Source organism: Podarcis vaucheri (assembly GCF_965113315.1).
Source record: "Podarcis vaucheri genome assembly, chromosome: 6".
NCBI classification, from domain to species: domain Eukaryota; kingdom Metazoa; phylum Chordata; class Lepidosauria; order Squamata; family Lacertidae; genus Podarcis; species Podarcis vaucheri.
Window position 1 is genome coordinate 46,544,697 of NC_138764.1, and position 24,271 is coordinate 46,568,967.

Consider the following 24,271-nt stretch of genomic DNA (forward strand, 5'->3'; position numbering starts at 1 on the left):
CCTTTCTCCACCCAGCAGACAGAAGCCCATCTGTTCAATTGAAGCTGGGTTTCAGACCTGCCAAAGAAGAAGAAAATAATTAAACACCAAACTTAGCAACAGCTAACCTCAAAGAAGTGAGACATTATCAATGCCCACCGGGGCTGCAGCTGTTGCTGTTCCAGTGTAGAATGAATCTATGCCATTCCCAGAAGGATCGTGCTCAGAGTCCAAGGCACTGTGAACAATAACCCCAAATTGGAATTCTGTAAAAGGAGCACCATTAGCATAACAAAATAAACGTCTCAGATTTTTAGAGCACATTGCACAGTCAGTTTTAGACCTCCTGGTGCCCCTATCAAAGAACACTACATTCTCAATGGCGAGGGCCTAACCTGATGTATTATTTGTTGGATGTGCCAGAGACTCAGTAGTGTTCAGGGCTCTGGAAAATGCCACCCAGGCAACTGCTGCAAATAAAGAAACCTCAAAAGGTGAGAAATGCCACCAAAAGGACCTGAAAATGGAAAAGAGTAATAGTGCCAAAGGAGGCTTATGCTTGACTGAGCTAAAGTACTGCATGCTGCTTGTTATATTTTTGTTGATCTCAAATAAAGGAAGCTAGAATATCCTTGTAAATTCTTTAGCAATGATGAACGTGTTTTGCATTACTTGTTTTTTGCTTCTTTTAAACATATAAACTTTTAATGTGTCCGATCGGAAGAAATCCTGTTGAGTTTAGTGTTGAAATGTCACTAATTTAGCAAGAGGAAGGAAATGGTCATCACAGTGAGGTGTGTTTACACTTCTGAATACCTTGGATAGGTGTCAGAATTAAATATGGTCTGTGAAGTGGAGGGAAATGAGTTCACAGCTTCTCCATCATTTCAGTTCACGTACATAAACTTGTTTAATTCATGCAGTCAGTGAAAGGGTAATCCAAGTAAACATTTCCATGAGCTGGGATGGCAACACAAGAGCACTTGGTGAATGGCTGAATGTGTCTGTTCACAGTAGCACAGTTCTGCAGTAATAGAAAGCTGTGTGTTGCCCCTCTGTCAAGTAGCCTGGAGGAATCTAAGGTTCCTGAGGTTCCTTCCCCTGCTTAAGTAATTGGGCTCTTCTGCAACTCTCCCCACACCTCATCCCTCCACTGGCAGCGATACTCAGATTTGAGACTGTAAATGAGCACAAATGACAGTGCCCACCAATCACTGCTGGACTGGCAGCTTATATAATAGCTGGAGGTTCCACCCTCTGCTCTCAACCAGGTCCTGATTCTGGCAGGTTCTTCTTAGTTTCTTCCCTTCCCAGCTGACCTCACATACAGCTAGCTAGAGGGTACCTCTTGAGCTTGTGTCTGGCTCACCAGCTCCTCTCTTGTGGCCTTTGGGGGAAGATGAGGGTGGGGCAGTCTGAGAGCCAGCCAGGATCCCTGGCATCTGGTGTGATGACCTGCAGACCTGGGGCAGGGATGTCTGGAAAACACTCCTTTCATGGTGGGGAGACACCATTTTGTGGTTCACCTCAGGTGCCAAAATGTGCTGGGCTGGCTCTAGCACAGACTGAAGAAGAACTCTTTGTTTTTGTATGAAAAAGCCCTTCAGTTCTCCACAGGGATTATATTTAGTTATAAACCTTAAATCTGTCTGATATTACAAGACTGATTCATCTTTCTGGGTCTATAATGAACCCCACTTGGAAGAGATGGAGACACTATCTGAATATAGGGCCACTACATTAGAGTGAAGAAAATGAATGTTTATGCATTCTGAAAGTCTTGCTTTTGCTTGCTTTTGGATAAACTAACAGCCGTAAAAAAAACCACAGACCCCCCCAAGCTAGTGACATAGCTTCAAGGGATAGACTTACTGCAGAACAACCATGCTGGGTTGTTTTGATGCTTTCAGTTTTGGAATACAGTGATTGCAATAATGCACGACTCTAGTCCTGATTCATATGATTAGTCAGATCATAGATGCTGCATTGAAATGAAATGTTTGTGATATACCAGTACTTAACCACTTGGAAGGGACGCGGGTGGCGCTGTGGGCTAAAGCCTCAACGCCTAGGGCTTGCCGATCGAAAGGTCGGCGGTTCGAATCCCCGCGGCGGGGTGCGCTCCCGCTGCTCGGTCCCAGCGCCTGCCCACCTAGCAGTTCGAAAGCACCCCCGGGTGCAAGTAGATAAATAGGTACCGCTTACCAGCGGGAAGGTAAACGGCGTTTCCGTGTGCGGCTCTGGCTCGCCAGAGCAGCGTTGTCACGCTGGCCACGTGACCCGGAAGTGTCCCCGGACAGCGCTGGCCCCCGGCCAATAAATGTGAGATGGGCGCACAAACCCCACAGTCTGGCAAGACTGGCCCGTTCGGGCAGGGGTACCTTTACCTTTACCTAACCACTTGGAAAGCAATTTTGCCCAGCTTGTTATATATGAAGATGTATTTTCATTTTTTACATAAATGTATTATTAATTAACAAACTCTATATAAAAACGAACCTAAGTGAACAGGGAGGTAGAAGTCCTGAGCATTCTATTTTCAAGTGGCAACCACACTACTGCTAAATGTGTGAATTGGGCCTTTGTTTTGTATTCATTGAATGGGCAGCAGATTAGGTGGCCTTGAAACAAAGTGAGCAGGTTTTTACATCACACCCACTCTGCTCAGAAATGACTGAGGCATAACGCTCTTTAGCCTTATGGTACCTGGCTCATGCCTCATGTAGATGGTTGACTGCAATGTCAGATAGCATCAAACCCTGGCGGGACAACATGCAATGTGTATGCAGATTGCATGTAGAACCCCTACATCAATGCCTGTTGTTGGAGAGAGTCTTTTATCTGCTTTCTAAGTGCTGCATTAATAGAAACCCTCTGGCTTATATTATGATGGCATCTAATTGCCTTGAACCTTCTCTTGGAATAAAACCAGCTTCTAGCTAGGTAAGCAAGCACAAGTTGAAACACCTGGGCATCAGCTATGGACATCAGGATGTGCTACAATGGATCCATCTGCATCTCTTGGCATGCACCAGGGCTACCCCCCCCCCCCGTGTGGCAGGTTGGAAAGCAGGATCCAAGAAGAGACAGGTTGATGATGCTTGTCTAAAAGGCACACAGAAAAACACAGTTTTTTGGCGCACATGCTAATGGGTTAGGCAGGGCTGTGTGTATTTTCACAAATGTTAATGGTCAATAAATAACTAATGGCTAATTACCTGAATAATTTTGAGCAAAAGGGGTATAATGAAGTGTCCGTTTTATAGTAGTGTGGCAAGTCTTCAAAAGACTCAATGAGCCAATACACTGCGATGGCCTTGGAGAGGGAAGTCCTGGGTTCAAATCCCTACTCAGCCATGAAGCTTCTTACGCTACCATGGTTTTATGAGGATAAGAACTGCAAACAAACCCACACAAACCACCAAATGTTAAGTACTGGATACAAATGTGGTAGAGAAACTAATGTTATTTCTCTCAAATAAAGTCAATCTGAAATGATTTACAACACTTGTACAGTGGTACCTCTGGTTACGTACTTAATTCGTTCCGGAGGTCCGTTCTTAACCTGAAATTGTTCTTAACCTGAAGCACCACTTTAGCTAAATTGTTCTTAACCTGAAGCACCCACTGCTGCCGTGCCGCCGGAGCATGATTTCTGTTCTCATCCTGAAGCAAAGTTCTTAACACGAGGTACTATTTCTGGGTTAGCAGAGTCTGTAACCTGAAGCGTATGTAACCCGAGGTACCACTGTAGATGCTTTAAGGATATGCAACAGGATCAGTCACAAGTAACTAAATGCCATGCTAAAGGGTGGCTTGCTTTAGAAGGGTCAAAAAGTAGCTCAACACCCTTTTCCACCAGTGAAAGGCCATAGCTCAGGGGTAGAGCATTGGCTTTGTACACAGAAGGTTATGGGTTCAATCTCTGGTATATTCACTTAGGACTGGGAATGTCCCCTGTCTGAAGTCCAGGAGAGCTCCTGCCAGCCAGAACTAGATCGACCAATGGTTCATTTCTGTGTAAAGCAGCTTCTACACTGTATTCCTCACACTGACTCATGCCACAGCTTTCAGACTTCTGTCTAGGCCCATATTGTGGTAGCTAATGATGGACCTGCAGCTCCATCCCATTGGCTTCAGGCCTTGCTGTTGGTGAGTGATACCTCAGACGGTACCACCTGCTGCTGCTTTTTCTGTCTTTTACCATTCTAGGTTCCAAGTGTATGTAGGGGCATTAAACCTTGGTCAGCCCCAGCTGTTCAGTAGCTCTTAAAAGTTAGCCATCTTCACAGCTGTTCAATATGTATATCTCTATAGCATGTGCAGCTTATGTGTGTGTGCATGCATTTGTTTCACCCACCCATTCCATGATGTTTTTCAGACCGCATCAGCTTGGAGCACTCTGCATCCTGGAATGAATTTCACTCAAGACGACGTGGACATGAACCGCCTCTGGTATTTCCATACGAATGTACTGAGTCCAGAAAGTCACGACAGCTTCCGATTTTTTGTGACAGATGGGAAGAACAGATCTCCACCAGAAAGCTTCTATATTTTCATTAAAAGTGTGGCTAAAGGTAGGAAACGAGGGTTGGAGAGTTTGGGGTTTTTACTTTCAGTGTATTATTCTTTTGGGGGACCAAGCTGTGTTGCATAACTACAGAGGGGAGCGGTAGAAGGCCCCGTGTCTCCTTATGTGACACTGATGTGCTTTTAAATGCATGGGTGAAGTTTGTACGCCAGCAATCTCTAAAGGATGCCATCTCTTTCCAGGATTCTGATGAACCAGCTAATTAGAATCCAATCCATTATGCGCATAACTAATGGCACAAGTTTACAGATCTGTCAACTATTATGACTGCATTCCCCGGTGTCTGTTCGTGACTAGTGACCAAAAGGAAGAGTTCAGTTCTGAAACCTCTGAATGTGCAGAGAGCCAGGATTATATCCCAGTTGAATTTCAAAGCTATCAGGAGTCTAGGCAGTTCAAGGCTCAATGTTCTGAGGAGGTGTCCTTAGGAGATCTTGGAATCTTTTGCAGATGGGAGGAGGGATATGTTACAAGCCAAGCTGACTCCTCTCACTATTCTGTCTTGAGGTGGGAGGGTGAAAGCCCACAGAATCGCATGAGGCCTGTTCCAACTATTGTTGCCGAGGCTTTTGGAAGTGAATAGAAATCACGTGGAGACACACAGGAGTCCTCTGAGTGTTAAATATTTCTAAATTTGTGCCAGGTGGCTTTAATTTATTGAACATAGGTTTTTGTGAAGTAGTGCTCCTGTCAGGAAGAAGATTGGCATAAGAGAAATGGAAGCAGCAAAATCTCAGGGGGTCTTTGGCGAAAAACCTCTATTGAGTCCTCCTGTGACTTGTGCTCATAACTGCTGAGGAAAACAGGGATGCCATCTGTAAACTGTGATTCATAAACACTCTGTCAATCTGCCACGTTACCCTGACATCATAAAATAACAAGGAGCAGTATTGTAATAAAGAGGGGAGGTTTGCAATCAACCAATTAAATACATCTAATTTATTTTGGTTACAGCTGAGGCTTTATTTATTAGTAAACAGCTGCATTTATTATAGAGATTTTTATTTTTATTTAATCCGGACAAGTCAGTGCCAACTGGCACTTTTGATAATCTATTAATCCTAAATAATCTTCTGGGCTTTTCATGTATTTTTTAGGGGGTAGGCGGAAATAAAAATAATTCACAATTAGACTACAGTATTTTAGCATTTCTTTTCAAGCATTTCCATCTAAGCTGCTAGAATCAGTCAATGAGTTGTTGACATTTTATTAATTCATATTTATAAGGAAAGTGGGGTTTGAATCTATAAATGCTGTTCCTCCTTCCAACCCATGTCAATAGGAGCCTTAATCGAGCTCCACTTTTGTTTTTGTTGATGAGAGATCTATATGTGGGCCTAACAGAGCAATCCTGTAGTCACATTATGCCTGGCCAGCAGATCCAGTCCTGCTGCGCTAGTGGAACGGCCGCTATATCCAATTCAAGGAACAAAGAAAATGTACAAACCAAAGAAAATACAAAAATGGCATAAAAACGACAAGACATCCAAGCTTCCCTGGAAGCACTGTGAAAGCCTACCATCCAGGGATTGTGTCACAAACATTAAGCTGCAACACTGCAAGAGATGGTGTCTGTGTTTTCTTTCAATGATGTGAATCTCTGATGACTTCTCACTCCTATGAAAGCTTCCCCAAGGGGCATTTTGAACAGTACTTTAAAGCTATACAGTCATACCTCGGGTTGAATACACTTCGAGTTGAGCGTGTTCGAGTTGCGCTCTGCGGCAACCCGGAAGTAACGGAGCGCGTTACTTCTGGGTTTCACCACTTGCGCATGCGCAGACACTCAAAATGACATCATGCGCATGTGCAGAAGCGGTGAAAAGCAACGCGTGCATGCGCGGACGTGCCGTCGCTACTTATGTTTACCTCTAGATGCAAACAGGGCTCTGGAACGGATCCCGTTCGTATCTAGAGGTACCACTGTAGTTTATAAGCACTGCACAGCAGCCCAGGTGCTCTCTGGGCAAACTCACCCACAAAACGGTGCGTCACTCCCAAGAAGACCTCCTTTCCTAGAGTGAAGCTGGAAGCACCTGCCCCACAGCCACTGAAAGTGGGTGGGTGGGCAAGCAGGCAGGCAGGCAGGGAAGGAGGTATGGCAGCCTTGGGAGGGGCAGAAAGGAGCAGAATGGCAGGCAGTGGGATCACTGTAAAATTAAATCTGGATCTCACATGCCAATCAAGTTCGAAATATAAATTATAAATATGACAAGCCCAGCTCTACCTAGCACAGAGTCAAATAAAGGAAATGCAAACTGAAATCTAGGAATCTTCCTGCAAACAGAGGATTTAAGATTGCAAACATTTGCATTTCACTATTAATCTAATTTTTCTTGCCGTTAGGTCTTTTTTTATGGTGCTGTGTGTCAAAGGTAACAGGAAGCATGGAGTGCAATTCATTCTGAAGTTGTCCCACTGAATTCTCATTAAGCATTGTAAGCCAGAGCTAAGCGTACCCTATAGGTAGCACAGGGAGTCAAGACAACTGGAGTGATGCAGTTGCAGAGATGGCTGCTAGTCTGCTTCTTTCTCATTATCGTCAGCTCACTATGTAATGTAAAGCTTCAGACTCTAGAATGTGTATCTCTCTCCCCTTACCCCACAAGAGCCTTTCACATTGGCCCTAGCTAGAACCATAGGACAAGTCTGTTAGGAATCTGACCTGATACTGAGGTTACAGATGGAACATTCTATCATCAGGCTTACACTGTTTACCAAGACGGTGCAGAAGGTTTGATCTTTTCACCACCACAGTTTTGGGGAAACTGTTGGAGACTGCAACAAAAGGTTGTGGAAGAACAAAAGTGAAAAAGAAAAAAGTTTTTTTGTTTTGTTTTTGTTTTGCCAGGGCCAGAGCATTCTAAAGCCAGTTGCTTTATGCTGAAAAAAGCAATGCAAACTAATTAAATGGTGGAAAATGCAAAGATGACTGACTGACTTTAGGCTCATCAGCTCCAAATCAGCCTCAAAGCTATCAGTATAGTTTTTAAAAAATGAAAATTTCAGAACGTTTTCTTCGTATACTTTCATAAGGTGATGTACAAATGAGTTTTTCCAATTTGTAAGCTGTTGGCCATCACCCATTTTTTGCTACTGTGCTTTCTCACCCAGGCTTTTATGTTCTCATTTTTTAAAAAAACAACAACACTTTCATTAAAAAAATAAATACTCTTGTTTGCCATCCTAGGTACACTTATTCGTAGTTGGAAATGGTGTTTCAAAGCAAACAATTTCAACTCCTGATCCTAGTGTGCCAGCGATCCAAACGTGGACTGCTTAGACTTGTTTGGCTGCCCTTTGGCATATAACATAAGCACAGAGGGAGATCATATGTAAGAAATGGGGACTGGGCTCTGCACTCATGCACAACTGCCTCCTCTCCCCTCCTCTCTGGTAGTAATTCTCCCTTCTCTTAAGTTATCATGGCATAGTGTTGCTTATGCAGCAGTGCTAATCGAGCCTAGATTACCTATTAGGACCAAACTAGGCAAGACAGTATTCATGAAATCCATAAAGAACTGTCCAGACTGAGATGCTGGTGGGCATGAAAGAGTGTTTTAACCCCTTCCCCCCTTCAATCTGGGTCTCCGCAAGCACAAATAAGCAGGTGCATGGGGTCTGATCCTGATTGGGAACACAGCAAGGGGCAAAGGGTTAAAGGCTTCCAATTCCCTATCAGGAGCCTATACAGCTTGGGGTCAGGATACCGAAAAGATTGTCTCAACCATTATATAGCCAACCAATCACTGAAGGAAGAGGGTCTTCTGCAGATACCATCTCATTTGGATCCGTTCCATAGGATGTAGGAGTTGGACTTTTACTGTTGCTGCACCTACCCTCTGAAACTCCTTCCTGTTATATCTTATTTATTTTTTAATTCATTAAATTTATATTCTGCCTTTCCTTCCAAAAGAATCTATTGTCTTTTGGTCACCTATTGAAGAACTTCCTTTTTCAGCAAGCCTATAACCTGGGTGTTCTTATCTCTGTCTATATCTATATTAGATTTTAAATTGCTTTATATTGATGGGTTTTTTTTTGTTAATTGATTTGGAGTGTTTCATGTGATGCAATTTATAAATCACATAAATACATACATACATTAAATCTGGATTTGGCCCTCCACATCTGCTATTTACTTTAAAGTCTAGTTTGGATCTTCGCCAGCATTTGCAAACCACTTTAAAACTAATTTCTTTCAGATCCAAACTTGACAGGGGCATATTTCATGTGTCCTTGTCTTTCACCTACAAAGTGGGAGGCTGGACAAGTCTTTCTTTTAGAATAAAAAGAGCATGTGAGAAAGGGATGCTGAAGTTTCCTCTTCCAGTCCCCTCCCAACCTCCTGAGCCTTTCCACTTCAGGCCACTGCCTTGAGCACTTGTCTCTTTACCTGGCTCTGATACTGAGAATGGAGACAAGTGGCTGCTGCAACCACCTGAGAGGACCGAAGGCGTGAGAGAAGGAGGTTCAATGCTACTCGGGTGATCTCAAGACATTTTGCTGCCTGAGGCAAAAGGACAAGATGGCATCTCCCCCCCGTGCCACATACAGAATCTGAAAGTACTGGCAGTTGAATGTTAGTTTAACATTGGCAACAGAGCAACACTTCCCACTGTACCCACTGCAGCAAGCTAGTTTAAGAGGTGCAGAGCAAGTAAGCTTAAAGAACTCGGGGGATATGACAAGGGGGCTGCTGCTGCCCCTTGGCTTCCCTCTCCTGAGGCAGCTCCCTCACTCTGCCTAATGGTAGGGACGGCCCTGAGTGCCATTCTCCATGTTCTCCCTTTATTGTAAAAGTAGGACACCCACCCACACCAATCTCCACTTTATGTGCGAATGCAGTTGACATGTAAAACAAAAATCCTGCCTACCACTGTCCAGTCAAGTTCCCCCCACCCCTTGATGAGAGCCCTTCTGAGGATTCGTTAGGCCCAATTGCCAGCTCTGGTGCATCAATAATGTTAAACCCTGGTTGAGAGGAGGCAGAAATTGGTGCCAGAGAAAAGGGTGGTGGAGGAGAAGGAAGTACATGCGTCTATGGTCCCCATTGAATCTCTTAACCAGTGTTATGTCTGCCAATTTTTCATGCACTTTGGGGACTTGAAGGACTGCAACAAATCCAGTAGCAGGAGAATCACCCTTGGCAAGGTTACAGCATCACATAACCCCATCAGCTTAAAGTGTCACGCTGTGCTTAGCACATTAGGGCATTTTGTCCATCAGCCCATGTGGGCCTATTAACTTAATTGTTCTTTGTTGAAAGTGACCCATTTGTGTGCGAAGAGACAGTTTGTAATAATAATTCTTCATGAAGGGGAGAATATGTGGCCAAATTGTGCCTGTACCTGCATGTTAACCTCCCCCACCCACCACCTTTGTGTACTTGTGTACATTGCTAAGCGTGCCCCCATGGGTGCTTATATACATTCTTCCCTAAACACAGAATCCCTAAGGAGGAAGGTACGTTCTGAAATCCCTTCCTTTACTCGTGCATGTCTCATGCCGCACAAATGAAGATAAAGGTTTTCTTCAATAGCTTTTAGTTCTTATTTGGCACAGAGATCTTTACAGGCACCAAAGGAATCCTTTCCCAGCCTGGTTTGGCCAAAGTCTCTTTTGTTAATCCCCGCAAAAAGCTTCGTCGCTGTGTTGCTCTTAACCACTTCTCTTAATGTCTGTTTCTCTGTGAGCTGATTTCACTGCCTCCCCCCCCCAACCCAGTTCCCCCTATGGAATATTGAAGGACTGAGCCACCCCCTCCCTCCGCAAACACACACCCACATCCTTTAATTTCTCTCTCTCCCACCCCCATGCCTGATGCTTTTCTCTTTCTCTCCCTGCTCCCTCCCCCCTCCCTTTTATTTTAGGTGACATTGTTCTATTCACCAAACCTGTAACTTTAACAGAGGGTGACAGGGTGACCTTGACGACAGATGTTCTTATGGCAACAGATGGCACTGGCAAACCCGGGAAGCTGCTGTATGCCATTTCTGTGCCACCTGTGCATGGTCAGATTGAGTACATCAATTATCCCGGCGTGCCCATTTCCCGCTACAGCCAGTTGGATGTCGTGGCCCAGAAGGTTTGCTACGTTCACGACAATAGCCATGAGGCTAGCAAGGACTCATTCAGGTGAGAAGGCCTCCCCGATTATCTTCTCTTCTCTCTGCGCTCCCCCCTCGCAAAACCTGGTTTTAAAACATGGGGAAACATATTTCAGGGGGCTAAATGTTAACATAACTTCTGCACGGCTCTCGGTGACCATATTAGAATGCTGAAATGCCTGGCATGAAAATGCAGAAAGTGTTATATGTCATCTCCTAAGTTCAGCAGCACATACCAGCCATTTATTCACTGTAATGTTTTAAGGCCCCCAGTCAAGAATGGTGGAAGATGCGCACGCATGGCATTGCAAGATTTTCGTACTGACTTTTTAATGAATTAGCATATGAATTCAGATCCATACGTTGCAGTGCCCCTCCCAGCCACGCAGCCGCCACAGGTATCCGGGGGGCAGCAAAGAGAGACTGCTAATTCTGTTACTGTTGTGCTCCATCTGAAACTGTAGTTGCTATCTGGGGTAGGGTTTTTCTTTTTTTCCAGTCGGCGGGGGGTGGGGTGGGATCCACAATATTGTCTGAAATCATTGGTAGAAGTTAATCCAGATGGTGGTGTCGTTACTAAAGAAAAGCATATGTTGGCTATTATGGTACTTAAATGTAATGGTTTTATATACCTCGAGTGGGCAGAAGATTTTTTTTTGGGGGGAAATACAGCAGAATTTCTCTCTCTCTCTCTCTCTCTCTCTCTCTCTCTCTCTCTTTATACCAAGTACAGCAGAAAATAGATTTCATCTTCCCTTTCTGCTGAATTTCCCAACAGATGTGGCAAGTTTAATGGATTAGAAGCTCATTAATACCATCCTCCTGTAGGAAAGAAGCACCCATATTGCTTAAATCAGAAACAGGATAAGGACTTAATTTATAGCTCACTTGGGTATCATCCTCTTCTAGGTACTTTGCTCTTTTTCACATACATAGGCGCTAAGCATAAATTATATGCAAACATGAATATTAGGGTCCCGACACCATTTTTTTCGTTAGAAAAGCAGTTTTGGAAGATGATGACAGAGAGCAAGGAAGCAGGGGCCGGGTGAAGAGTTGGGGTGCTTAACTCTTTCCCTGCCTTGCTGAGAGCTTGCAGCTGAAACCCTGTGAATGTGGAAAGCTGCCTGGGACGATTTAGGAAACAAGAGGCAGGGAAGGTGTTTTACTCTCTCCCCACAGCTTCCTCCCCCTCCTTTTCAATCACTGTCTCCTGTTGCTGCTTTTCTAAAAATAAAAATGGTGCTGGTCCCCTTAACTTGTTTCTTCTTCCCAGTTTAAAATTGAAAATTATTTATACTCCCTTTGCTACTAAATGGGCACTCTAACTAATTTTATTCTTGCAGTGATTAAGTGTGTATAATTTCCTAAGAAATGAGTTAAATTAAGAAGGGGAAGAAGCAATCCGTAAATCATGTAAACGGTCTTTTTCTAAGTGAGGTTAAGACCATCATTAAATAAATCACAGGCCCTAAAGCATGGCCATTTTTTTCTTTTTCGTTTTTGGTATGTGGAAAATATTTTCTTCTTTTCTCCCTTCCTCATTAAAGCTTCTCTCTCTGTGCTATGTGTGTGTGGGGTGGGTCAGCTTCATTAGTGTGCTGGCTAATCCTGGTTTGTGGCTTAAAAGGGTGCAGGTACTCTTCCTAAACTCTTAGGGAAGTTCTCCTCTGATATCTCTCTCTCTCTCTCTCTCTCTCTCTCTCTCTCTCTCTCTCAGCTCCTCACCCCATTTCTTTCCTGCTTACCAACTTATCTTTCCACTCTTTTCCTGTCCCTAAACTAGCCACTATCATCGTTGCACGGTTGCCTTGTGGGGCAGGTGTGAGCATTGTGCAGTCATAATGATTTTGTGCTCATGATGGTATCAGGGTGATTATATGCAATCCTGTTTTCAGGGCTCCCCACCCCCACCCCCATCTGCAAAAGCTTTGATTGTTTTCCAGTCAGTCCATGTCCTGTAACTTCCTATTGAGATCCTGTAACTTTTTAGACCACAAATGTTCTGTGCTGGGTTGTCCCTCTTTGGTACGTGAGTGCTTCAGGTGGCAGTAATGTGGTATACTTGAAGAACCATCACAGAACAGCTAATAAAGCAGAATTGTTTGTAGACTGTCCACCCGAGCGGCTAGTTACGTTGCTGCACTAATGCACAAATATTGTGTCACTTACATATTGCAGAATACACTAGCAACCCACTCACCACAACCAATCTGGAGGGGCCTATGGTTACTTATTGCCCTGTTCCATACAGGACCATGTCTCCCCACTCACTGAAATTATAGACTTCAAAGAAAATTTAGATTGTAGTCGACATCTGAATTCATGCTGGCACTGAGTTAATCTCAACTCCTGCTTTAACTTTTGCTCTCTAACATGTGATTGAGAAACATGTAGGCAAAGAGGCCCGGGTGAGTGACTGCTGAGGTGGAAAACAATTCAAGTCTAATTTCAGTGAGTGGGGAGAGATGGGAGGAGACCTTTATGGGCAACAGGTGTGCCTACAGGTGGTTTCTTGGCAACTTCGGCATTATAGGTGATCAGTAATGTGACTTGATTGAGACTGAGCTTGACCACCATCATGTCTAGATATGGCCCGCTGAGGTCAACGCTGGGTCCAATGGGGAAATGGTGGCTGATATTTTATTTTGTCTGAGATTCAATAGAATTTGTTTTTAATCTTCCGGGAGCTTCCAAAGCAATTGGGCAAGCAAACCCCTGTATTTTAGGATACAGTGCAATTTCATTTACTTGGATATAATACTGATGGCCTACACAGAAATGAAGTGTGAATTTCTGAATGGAGCTGTGACACTGAGGAAGAGGGTGTTGAACTAGGGTTCATTCATGGGAATTTTGCCTTTGCACAAATTTGGAACGTATTAGAATTGCCTGTCTCCAGAGACAGACAGATCCAAATGCTCCTCTGATGACTCTTGGGGATTTCCCTCTCATATCTACAATAAAACCTGTGAAAGCCTTGGTTGACCTTTGGAATGCAGAAATGGTGTGAGTGATGGACACTATCCCTCTTGTGCTTAGTAGACCCAATCTACTCTCCACATCACATCTGATTTTGGCTCTTGGTGTTTCGAAAGAGAGGTGTCCATACTTGCATCACCCCACTTGCACTGGGAATTTTACATCTTAATGTTAACTGGATGGGGGGGGGGAATGCAGTGGGAAAAGAAAAGGATTCTGAACACAATCTCAGCCACTCTTCTTGTATATTCCAAGACTCATTCCTTCTGCTTAAAACCATTCCTGAGGCTGAGCTCCACCTCTGACACAAAACAAGCCCTATCCTGATGGCCTCTTTTATTCAGATGCTCTTCTGCCTGTTCAAAAAGTGAGGGTTTCATTGACATTGGATGATGTGGAAGGACACCCATGGAATTCAGACAGTTGTGAGATTTGGATAATTGAGGTTCAGATAATGGGAGATTTCATTTTGTCTACACATCTGTTCAGCGTAAAACTTACGTTCTCTCCCATTTTAAGATTAAAAAATAAATAAATTCCCAATTGCTCTCTCTTGGTAGCTTGGAAGCAAGCTGCTGCCATAATGTTGTCAGCTCTCAACCATGTAACTGGATCCAATATCCTTTCCTGAAATGGAGGTTGAGCACATGAAAGAGATTACGTGCTAAGTATTTGTAGGAGAGGACACCATCTGTATGGTCCTTCCAGTGCTCTGCATTGGATGATTTAACCAGGTACACAGGGAGGTCACTGTGGGGGTGGGAGTGGATATAGAAACATCTTTCCAGTGCCTACAAAGGGTTAAAAGGAGAGGGATTAAAATATCCTTTTATTTTTAATTTTTTATATATATATAAAAAATGTGCACTCTAAATTAATTTCTGCTGGTAATCCTGATCGGGTTAAATAACTCCTCATTATTCTGCTACGCAGCTGAGGCTTCTCAAAATGTTTATCTTGTTTTGTAACTGGTACCTTCTGGCATATTCCAGTGCCAACTCTCGTAGCTCCTGCTATATTTCATTCTCACTATTTTTGGAATGGAGCTGCTGGTTCCAGGTGATTTAATAAATTGCTTTTTTTTTTTTTTGGTGTGTTCCTTTTAACTTACCCATCTGCGCAACACATGCGTAACTTGCAATCTGTTGGCAGTTTGCAGAAAGACAAACTGTCAGAGCTGCGTGCATTTGACAACTTTGTTCCCAATTAGATTAGTGGTAATTTTAACAGATTTCAGGCCAGTCGGGAGAGTGGAGAGGGGGAGGGGAAAAAGAGAGAGAGAGGGAATGACATGTTATTAAAGCATCAATTTTGACAGACCTTGAGCACATAGAGCATCAGTGTAAATTATATTAAATGCTTTAATTAAAGCTATGAAAGATTTACCCTTTTAAGCAGTAAGTGATTGCACGGCAAATATAAAGGGAAAGTGGATAACAGTTTCCTAAATGGCTTATGCTGTTCGAGACGGTGCACCAGTCGCTTCCTCCACCGTAATCTATGAGTGTAATGTTGGAGGCATCGTTAATTATTCATAGCCACATCTATGTAGCAGATGTGATTAAAAACATGAAGAGTAGCAGTTGGAGACTGGAGCACTGCCTATTTCTTTTTTTTTTAAAAAAAAAGCAAAAGAAAACGCTCCCTTTCAATACAAAGCTGCTTAAAAATTTCCAGAGAATATTTAGTGCTGCAGTTAGATATCTCTGGTTTCGTGTGCACGCACATGCACGTCCCATAATAAAGAAACTCTTATTGCCGCAGTACAGTGAATTCTTACTGATGCTGTATGAGCTCCAGGGCTCACTTGAAGTTGCCCTATTCATTTCAGCATAGGTAGCAGATCTTACTTACATGTCTGTCCCTGTGATAAATGGATTGGCTCCTCTGTTGAAAGGAAGGTATCACTCCACACACCCAAGAGCATAGACCAGGGCATATTGGGTTTGCAGCACTGAATCTTGGACTCCTCTGCATGTTTGTTTGTTTAAGGTATTCATATACGGTGGAATTGTCAGAATTTGTTGCTTGGACTGAAGAGCAGAAGAGAAACTGGGTATCTAGATGGGTGCATCTTTGAGCACAGGGGTGAGCCAGGGCAGGACGCTCTGCGGGGCCTCCAAGGTGTCTGCCTGCCTCCTCCCACTCAGCCACCCTACAGCTGAGGAGGAGGTAGACGGACTGTTTGGGGCAGCACGGAGCCTGCGGGTGTCTAAGCCGCCGCGTCACTCCCAGGAGTGCAGGCCCTGCGGTGAGTACCACTCGGCATTTTGTCACCCCCTCAGTGGTGACACCCAGGGTGACCCACCTCTACCACACACACCCTTCCTCCACCCCTGTTTGGGCATTGGCTTTTAATCTATATTAGTATTCCATTCATAGCTGTCAACTTACAGATTTGAAAATAAGGGACCAACAGCCTTGAAAATAAGGGATCAGCAGCCAAAATAAGGGACCTGCAGCCTCACCTGTTCCAGGCACTCCAGTCTTCCTGTCCTCCTGCAGTCTGGTCAAACTCATGCTGGTAGCTTCGAGAACACTGTCCAACCAACTTTGTAACCAGTGGTTCAACTGAATATAATCTGAATCACATGCATCACAAGGCCTATGCACCCTCAACTTAAGATGGCTCCCTGGCCTGGCTTTGCACTGCAAAGTTTGCAGCAGCACATGCAACAAAATGGTGTCCAGCATTCAAAAACCTTCTCAGCTTGCATTAACTAGCCACACACACACAGCCTCCCCCCCTTGCCACGAGATCGCCAGTCACCCACCATTTTAGTCAACCAGCTCCTTTCTTTTCCCCCATAAGTCAATCGAAGGAGCCTCCAAAACAAATTCAAAAGCCCCCCCTCACATGAGATCTCCTTTCCTCCCTCCCCTCCACCATGTGCCCCCACTCCAGACAGACCTTTTTGCTGGCAAGGGTGAGTGGGCCGTCGATGACATATCCATCCGATTTTGATCCGAGCACTCAGCACAGGAATGTTCAACTTCTGAGCCCCTCTGAGCCAAAGGCAGACAGCCCAGCCAGCAGCCAAATGAAGCCTCAAGGAAAACCACTGTCACCTCTCCGCTGGGAAGCGCTGAGCAAAGGCGAGTCCCCAGGCAACGCAGCTGATTTGATCAGCTCAAGGCATGCAAGCTCCACCCCCCAGTCGTTCTTAGACTTCTTATTGGGTGAGCAACACAGCCAAGCAACACAGTTGGAGCCTCCCTCCTCCCTGGCCAGCAGGGAGGGAGGGAGAGGAACTGCTCCTTTGAAATTTAAGGGACATCATTTAAGGGACATTTAAGGGACATCCATCAATAAGGGACAGCAGCGGGACATGGCGTTGGAATAAGGGACTGCCCCTTCAAATAAGGGACGCTTGACAGCTATGATTCCATTACCTTCTGTTTCGTTCAGTATAATAGTCACAAACATTTTGTGACTGTATAAGAGCTCAGCCTATTAGCAGGAGTGGGATAGGGACTCGACAGACAACAGACAGACAGACAACAAATGACCGAAAGATTCTGGGATGTGGGATATGTGCATGATGTATACGGTGTACCATAATGATGTATGGAAGCAAAGAAGGACTAAGTAGAATTAGTTGGATATAATATGGGGGTACTGGGATGAGAGATTTATTTTGAAAGCATAATTTGGATTTCTACAGTTATAGACTAAGGGTGGGGTGCAGCTCTCAAATCAGTAGCCTGAGAACCAATGCACATAAAAGTGCATCAAAGCATCATGGCAATGTGCCAACTCCACTCAAGGATGTTCCTTGATTTTACAAAGATGGACATTTGTGCGCAACAACTTTTGGTTTAGAAAAAGTTCTATTTTTATTTGTTTGTTTAAATATACCGCTTATTTATTGAAGTTGCTAAGCTGTCTTATTGTGAGAAGGTACAGTAGCCAGAAGTCTGAGCCTTCTTGTCTTTTTTAAAATAGTGAGTCCCTCATATCTCGAAGCAGGCAATGGTTATAGTCAGCCCTGCATCCTGGGTGGGGCGAATGGGTGCACTGCCATGCTTCACACACACCCTGGAATTTCCCCCCCCGGGGGGGTGGGGGTTTGTCTTTTTAATTGGTGGCATGACAGACAGTGACAGCCTGCATTTTAAAAATGATAGCTTGTTTGAAGAAGAGGAACAATATAAGAATAGGACCAAGTTATTATGAAGAGTAGAGCAGGATTGGGAGCCTATTTGGCTAAAGGGTGAAAGAGATAACTTAAAGTGAACTGAAAAATATGTACCCTAGATTACTAGGGATTTGTTTTCTTCTTCAGGTGAAAGAGGACTGTAGCTACAGGCAGTCAAGCTTTCAAGCCTCATATTCCCGGGAGTCTCTCAAAAAATTCAACTTCATTCACACCTGAAGAACAGTGAAGGCATTAATTTTCAAGCAGAAGGGTTCTAGAAATATGAATGGTTAGAATATACTCTATAAGCTGATGCCACGTTCTGCTATGCTTTAGCATTTGATTCCTGTCATTTAATTCCTCGTGTTCATACTAAATTTTCTAGTAACTTGACCTTTACACAGCCTCTTATGTAAGTTAGCGGGAGGCGGGTGGCGCTGTGGGTAAAACCCCAGTGCCTAGGACTTGCCGATCGTATGGTCGGCGGTTCGAATCCCCGCGGCGGGGTGAGCTCCCGTCGTTCGGTCCCAGCTCCTGCCCACCTAGCAGTTCGAAAGCACCCCTAAGTGCAAGTAGATAAATAGATACCGCTTTATAGCGGGAAGGTAAATGGCGTTTCCGTGCGCTGCGCTGGTGCTGGCTCGCCAGAGCAGCTTTGTCACGCTGGCCACGTGACCCGGAAGTGTCTCCGGACAGTGCTGGCTCCCGGCCTCTTAAGCGAGATGAGCACGCAACCCCAGAGTCGGTCACGACTGGCCCGTACGTGCAGGGGTACCTTTACCTTTACCTATGTAAGTTAGCACATTCTCTGCATGGAGGAAGAGAGAGGGGGGAGCAGGAGGAGGAGCAGGCAGTGCAGACACACTCCTGTAGTGCTGCTCAATAGTGGCTGGAAAGGCGTTGTGGCAAGCAAAGGAGGCCCAAAGGCTCTTTTTCACTGTTGTGTTATGATTACGATTGCAATGAAAGCTATTACATAGAAGAAAATGAATGTGTAGATAACAGATCAGGTGTCCATTCAAATCTCTTAGGCTGCAGTCCCAACCCCTACTTACTTGGGAGAAAGCCCCATTGAATTTGATAGGTATACCTTCTGAGTAGGCATGGTTAGGATTGTGCTGTTTGTTAGCCTTTTTTTTTTTTTTTGCTAACAATAATAGAACCGGAGGAAACTCCTGGTTCTTCGCTAGCTCAGGTGAATATTTATTTGCACCACACAGCAGTCAGAAGCTGTAATTGTAGAATACTATACTACGCTATCAGCTCACTTAATTTTCTTACAATAGCCCCTGGAAATGATGGTGTGTGTGTGTGTACTAAAGTAGCACTGATAGCAGACAACATTTCTCTTAATTAGCGCTAATGTGTGAGAAGTATCCAGAGAAGCAGCAGATAGTGACATACAGAGAAACCTGAAAGCAACTATAAGGAAATTAACCAGTGTGCCTGAAGATATAACATCTCCCAAGCTTTGTGTCTGAATAAATTCTTGGTTATTTGTTGAAAAGAACATAGTGAGAAAACTTAAATGGTGTTTCTGAATACTAGGCAAGTGAAATGTATACTGAGGGCAGCAGAACAAAATGAGAATATCTACTGACAAAATGCCAAGAACCTATATTAAATCGTCGTCCTGTGGGGCACAGTTCTGTTTGGGTGCTGTATATAAATAATGGATAACAAGTAGCATTTAGAGTTTGACAGTAATATCCTGTCTACTCAGGGGGAAAGCTCTATTGAGGTCAATGGGATTTACTCCCAAATAGACGGGTATAGGATTACAGCCTTAGAAGATTCAAATCATTCCTTGCTTATTGCCAGAACAATAATTGCAACAACACTGTTAGGTAGATCACAATTCCCTTCTTGCTGATGGTGAGTTGTGGCTGAGAGATTGTGGTTCCCAGCTATGGCTGCCTAGTGAGTTTATGGTAGAAGGAAGACTTGAACTGGGAACATCCTGAACTACAGTTCAGTGGAAAGGGGTGTGACTTGGGACCAGAGCACATGATCTGCATGCAGAAGAGCTGAGGTTGGATCCTGGTCACCTCCAGGGAGAGGATCCTCTCTGAAACCTTGTAGAGCCTGTGCCAGTCAGAAAAGACTGCACTGAGTTAGACAGCATAGTGAACCTGATCCTTGGGATAATGTTGCTTCCTACATTGTGCTTCACAAACCTATTGATCAGTTTCCAAAGCTGTTTGCAGGATGCAAAAATAGAAATTATTTAATAGAAACTATTAACTATGCAAATTCTGTAGCTTTCCTGTAGTTATATAAAAAGCAGTACAGTGGTACCTCGGGTTACATACGCTTCAGGTTACAAACGCTTCAGGTTACAGACTCCGCTAACCCAGAAATAGTACCTCGGGTTAAGAACTTTGCTTCAGGATGAGAACAGAAATCGTGCTCCGGCGGCGCGGCAGCAGCAGGAGGCCCCATTAGCTAAAGTGGTGCTTCAGGTTAAGAACAGTTTCAGGTTAAGTACAGACCTCCAGAACGAATTAAGTACTTAACCCGAGGTACCACTGTATTGAAACCTATAGGCACTAAGGGATTTTTTTGGTGGTGAATCCATTGACACTGAACATTTACTGTGCTGTTGTGAAATGTTCATAAACATTTGATCTGTTGCAAGAATGGAGCTCTATACAGCAGGTTGCTTGAAACAGTCCCATGGCACACACACCATTCTTTACTTTTGTTGCCTTCCTCCTTCCATCCATAATAGCAGCATTGCTCTGCCTTTTAGACACTGCTGCCAACACCAAGAGAGACAAGTGAACTGAAGAGCTCCGAGCCACTTTGGGTTAGGCCTAACCCACCTCAAGCCTACAGGCCATGGATGAGAGACAATGCTTCTCTTAGGCCTTTGGTTTCAGTTGAATGAAATAAACATGCAACTTCATTCATTCATAGCTTTGCTGCCTCCCCTCCCCTGGCTTCTGACTCAATCTATTTATTTATCTAACAGATTTATATGTTGACCTTCTGTCAAGGGACCACAGGCAGTTTACAATTTTAAAATATTAAACACAAATTTCAAAATATAGAACAGCAGAGATCTCACGGGCTGACTGTCCCTTTAGGAGCCGACAACATGAGAAATTTGGCTGGGCTGCTTTTACTTCCTCTTCTTTTCATTCAGTTCTAGATTGCAAGCTTTTCAAAGTCCATTCACAGGACTGACATTGGAAGTTGGCATAACTGGGCACCTGCCAAGGTCCATTCACCAAGAATCCTCAGAGCCAGCTGACCTTCCTCTTCCCTACCACCAGTCCCCAAGACCCCTTGAACTTGCTCCTTTCTTGTTACTGCCCGTTCACCTACCTGCTCCAAGGAGTAACTATTGGGAGGAGAAAAGGAAAGGACAAGTAACATTTTGTCCTCCCCTTCTATGAAGTGGTACAAGTTGGCCCAGAGAGCAAAGCAAATGAATGAGCACACAGACAGCTGAGTCAACTGAGAGCATCATGCCCAAAGGTGTCCTGAAACCAAGAACAGGGCACTGCCATTCAACTCTGTCTAATGCCATGTGTAACAACGGAACCATATTTTAATAAATAAATAATACTCCTCTCTTCTCTTTTTTTTCTGAAATAGTTTTACCATCAGTAATGGTCATATGGAGAAAAAAGGCCTCCTAGAATTGAATATTGAGCACAACGACCAGATTCCGCCTACACTGCTCACAAACAAAGGACTCCATATTGTGGAGGGGAGTATAGGTTTTTTAACTTCCGATATTCTTCAGCTTACAGATGTAGACAGTCCAGTGAAAAACCTCACTTATATCATTACACAGTATCCACAATACGGACATTTATACATGGGGGAAACTGTCATCTACCCTGGCCAGTTTACACAGGTGGATGTGGATAACGCAAAAGTGTACTACAAGCACAGTAGAGGAGGTGGACACATTGATAAATTCTCATTTAGAGCTACGGACAAAGTCAACCATGGATTTTTGGTTAATGGACAACTGACAGATGCCTCCACAGAATTTACAATACAGGTGTGTATGGAAATTAAATATATTCCTTCTTTTTTCTAAACATGGTAAATGCACTCACATGAGGCAAGACAGTATTTTACCACCTGAGAGGGGAAAGTTCATGAATTTATCATATCAAACATTATGGTGGGAATTGTGCCCAAACCATTGACTTGGGTCCAGAATGTATTTTCTATCCATAAACATAATAAGAGTCTTCAGGATCAGGCCAACAACCCTTCTTGTTCAGCATCTGTTCTCACAGTGGCCAACAAAATAAATGCCAATAGTAAGTCCCAAAAAGGACCTGAGCATTTGGAAGGCATACAGCCTCCAACAGTGGAGATAGAAACCAGCCATTGTTCAGGGAAAGTTTGAGAGTCAACAAAAGCTCCCACTGAAGGAAGAGGGAGAGAGCCAATTTTCACAAATATTTTTTTACTTGCCTCCCACACTGTTGTGTAGGGCCCCCAACCCTCCAGAACAAATTTTCAGGGGCGCAGGGGAAGGAGAAATCTGCTATCGTCACCTCCCTTTTCTTCCTCCAGCTGGAGTGTCCTGTGATTCGAGTTCATCTCATGGGAAGTCTCAATCTGAGCCATTCTATTCTAACGGTGCCTATAGCTAGGAGGGCATGACCTTGGATGGAAATGGCTATGTAAGCTCAACAGTGTGAGCCCAAAGTACAAAGGAGAAAGGGTTCATAATAATTGCACAGAATGGGGGAAGGGGGAGCAGGTTTGGTTTCCTCTTCCTCATAAGGTATGTGCCAAAATTCCATCTCCCGTGCAGCTGTTAAAGGTATAGGAGCTGTCTTTTGTGTCTGGTTAATCAAACAACAAATAACCTTTTGGGAGTATTACTGTTATAATCATCAGAATCCAGATCCATGGGGTGGTCAGAGATGGACAGGAACATTCAAAACACGCCTCTAAACTGGTTGCATGATTTGGTCCCAAGACCCACTGATTTCCATGGAGTAAACATCTAAGTGTTGCTGTTTACCTGTGAAATTTAGCTCTGCGCCTTTAAACCTGCTGCTTGACATTGGGTACACATTTAACTGCTTATTCAAGACTGAGAAGCTTAACATGTCTGGTAAATCAGCCTCAGTGGCCACCAGAGAGAGACACCTGGCAAAAGTTCAGAAATCAGTGTTTCGGAAAGATTGGTTTGACCAGCTCTCATGTGAGAACATGTTCCTGGCCAAATGCAGTGAAATTCTAAATGACATTTAACTGATCCCTTGCTGCTCTTAACTATGGTCAAACCCTCCAAAACCTCACAGGATGATCAGGTTCAGTCTATTTAGGTCTTTGCTTTTGGTGGCTTGCTGTTCCTGTTTTAAGGGTGCATTTTTGAGTAACCCAGTTTTGTCATGGTTTATTGAACAGTCTTGGGAGACCCTTGCATTTTAAAATATGCTTTTATATGTTAAAACGTGGAGTGGGGGGGTTCCTCTTTACTGTGAACAGCTGAAATGTGTACTCCCCGATCCTGTGCTTTTTCTTTTATTACTTTGTAGTAAACGCCACTGAGTTCAATGGAACTTACTCCAAAGTAAGTGCGTAGCCTTAAAGTTATAGGTTACCTTATAAATTCAAAACCTACCTTAATCTCTTATTGTTATAACTCATGGTGCAGTTTTAGGGAGAATTGCAGGTTTCGGAACACAAGGAGTTAATGGGAAGTAGCTCCTAAATAGCATGTTTCTTAAATCTCATGGCCTAGTTTACTAATCAGTTGTCATAAGATGTCAGATAGGGAACCATCACTTAAGGACTGCAGAATGCAGTCAGTCAAGCAACTAATTGGTTGGACAGTGGCATGAAGGTGTATCTCCCAGAGGATGGCGAATTATCAGAACAGGTGAAAAAAGTTTGGATAGATGAGCATCTCAGTGGTATAAAACTCAACACTTGGCTGAATTACAATGATGTCAACAGGGAAAGTAGGGTTGTTCCTTCTTTGGGGACCACACATCACCACAGTGAACTGAAATGCCGTCATTCCCCTTCTCTGGTCTAATTTCGGGTTGAAACTGCCAGTCAGCTGAATGCTTGAAGGAGCATGACCCAAGCTGTAGGGGGATGGCATACTTGGATGGTATTTTTTTTAAGCTGAAAAAGCTTGTGCTTTCTATTCCATGTCCCTTTTGCAACTTATCCCAGCCCTTGCATCCTTTTCCCCAGTCAACAAATCTAGCGATCTATCTTAATTCAGTCTCTGGCTGTAACCCACTTCCCTTTTTCTGGTTTCCCCCAAAACATCACCACCAGGAGTTACAGTACTGTGCCCTGTGAAATCTTTCCGTAATTTATCCAGCTTTCCAGCCATTCCCAAACATAGAGCCTATTAATCCCTCCTTTTCTCTTTTAGCACCTGTCCACCATTTTTAAGATGCCGTTCCTTCTTTTCAGAATAATCACATCAAATCTATACAATCTGTACTTAATTTTTGCATTTTATCACT

The 24,271-nt window shown here is 43.8% G+C and overlaps 1 protein-coding gene across 3 annotated transcripts in view; it reads left to right on the plus strand.

Annotated features, from left to right (window-relative positions):
* The window catches only part of LOC309535543 (FRAS1-related extracellular matrix protein 1-like), a 110,088-nt gene that overhangs the window by 58,847 nt on the left and 26,970 nt on the right, over positions 1-24,271 (plus strand). For all 3 annotated transcript variants that reach the window (XM_082228696.1, XM_082228695.1, XM_082228697.1), the window contains exons 23-25: positions 4,361-4,556; positions 10,444-10,708; positions 21,405-21,819. In XM_082228696.1, coding sequence (XP_082084822.1) covers positions 4,361-4,556; positions 10,444-10,708; positions 21,405-21,819 — 876 coding nt within the window. The remainder of the gene's footprint in view (positions 1-4,360; positions 4,557-10,443; positions 10,709-21,404; positions 21,820-24,271) is intronic.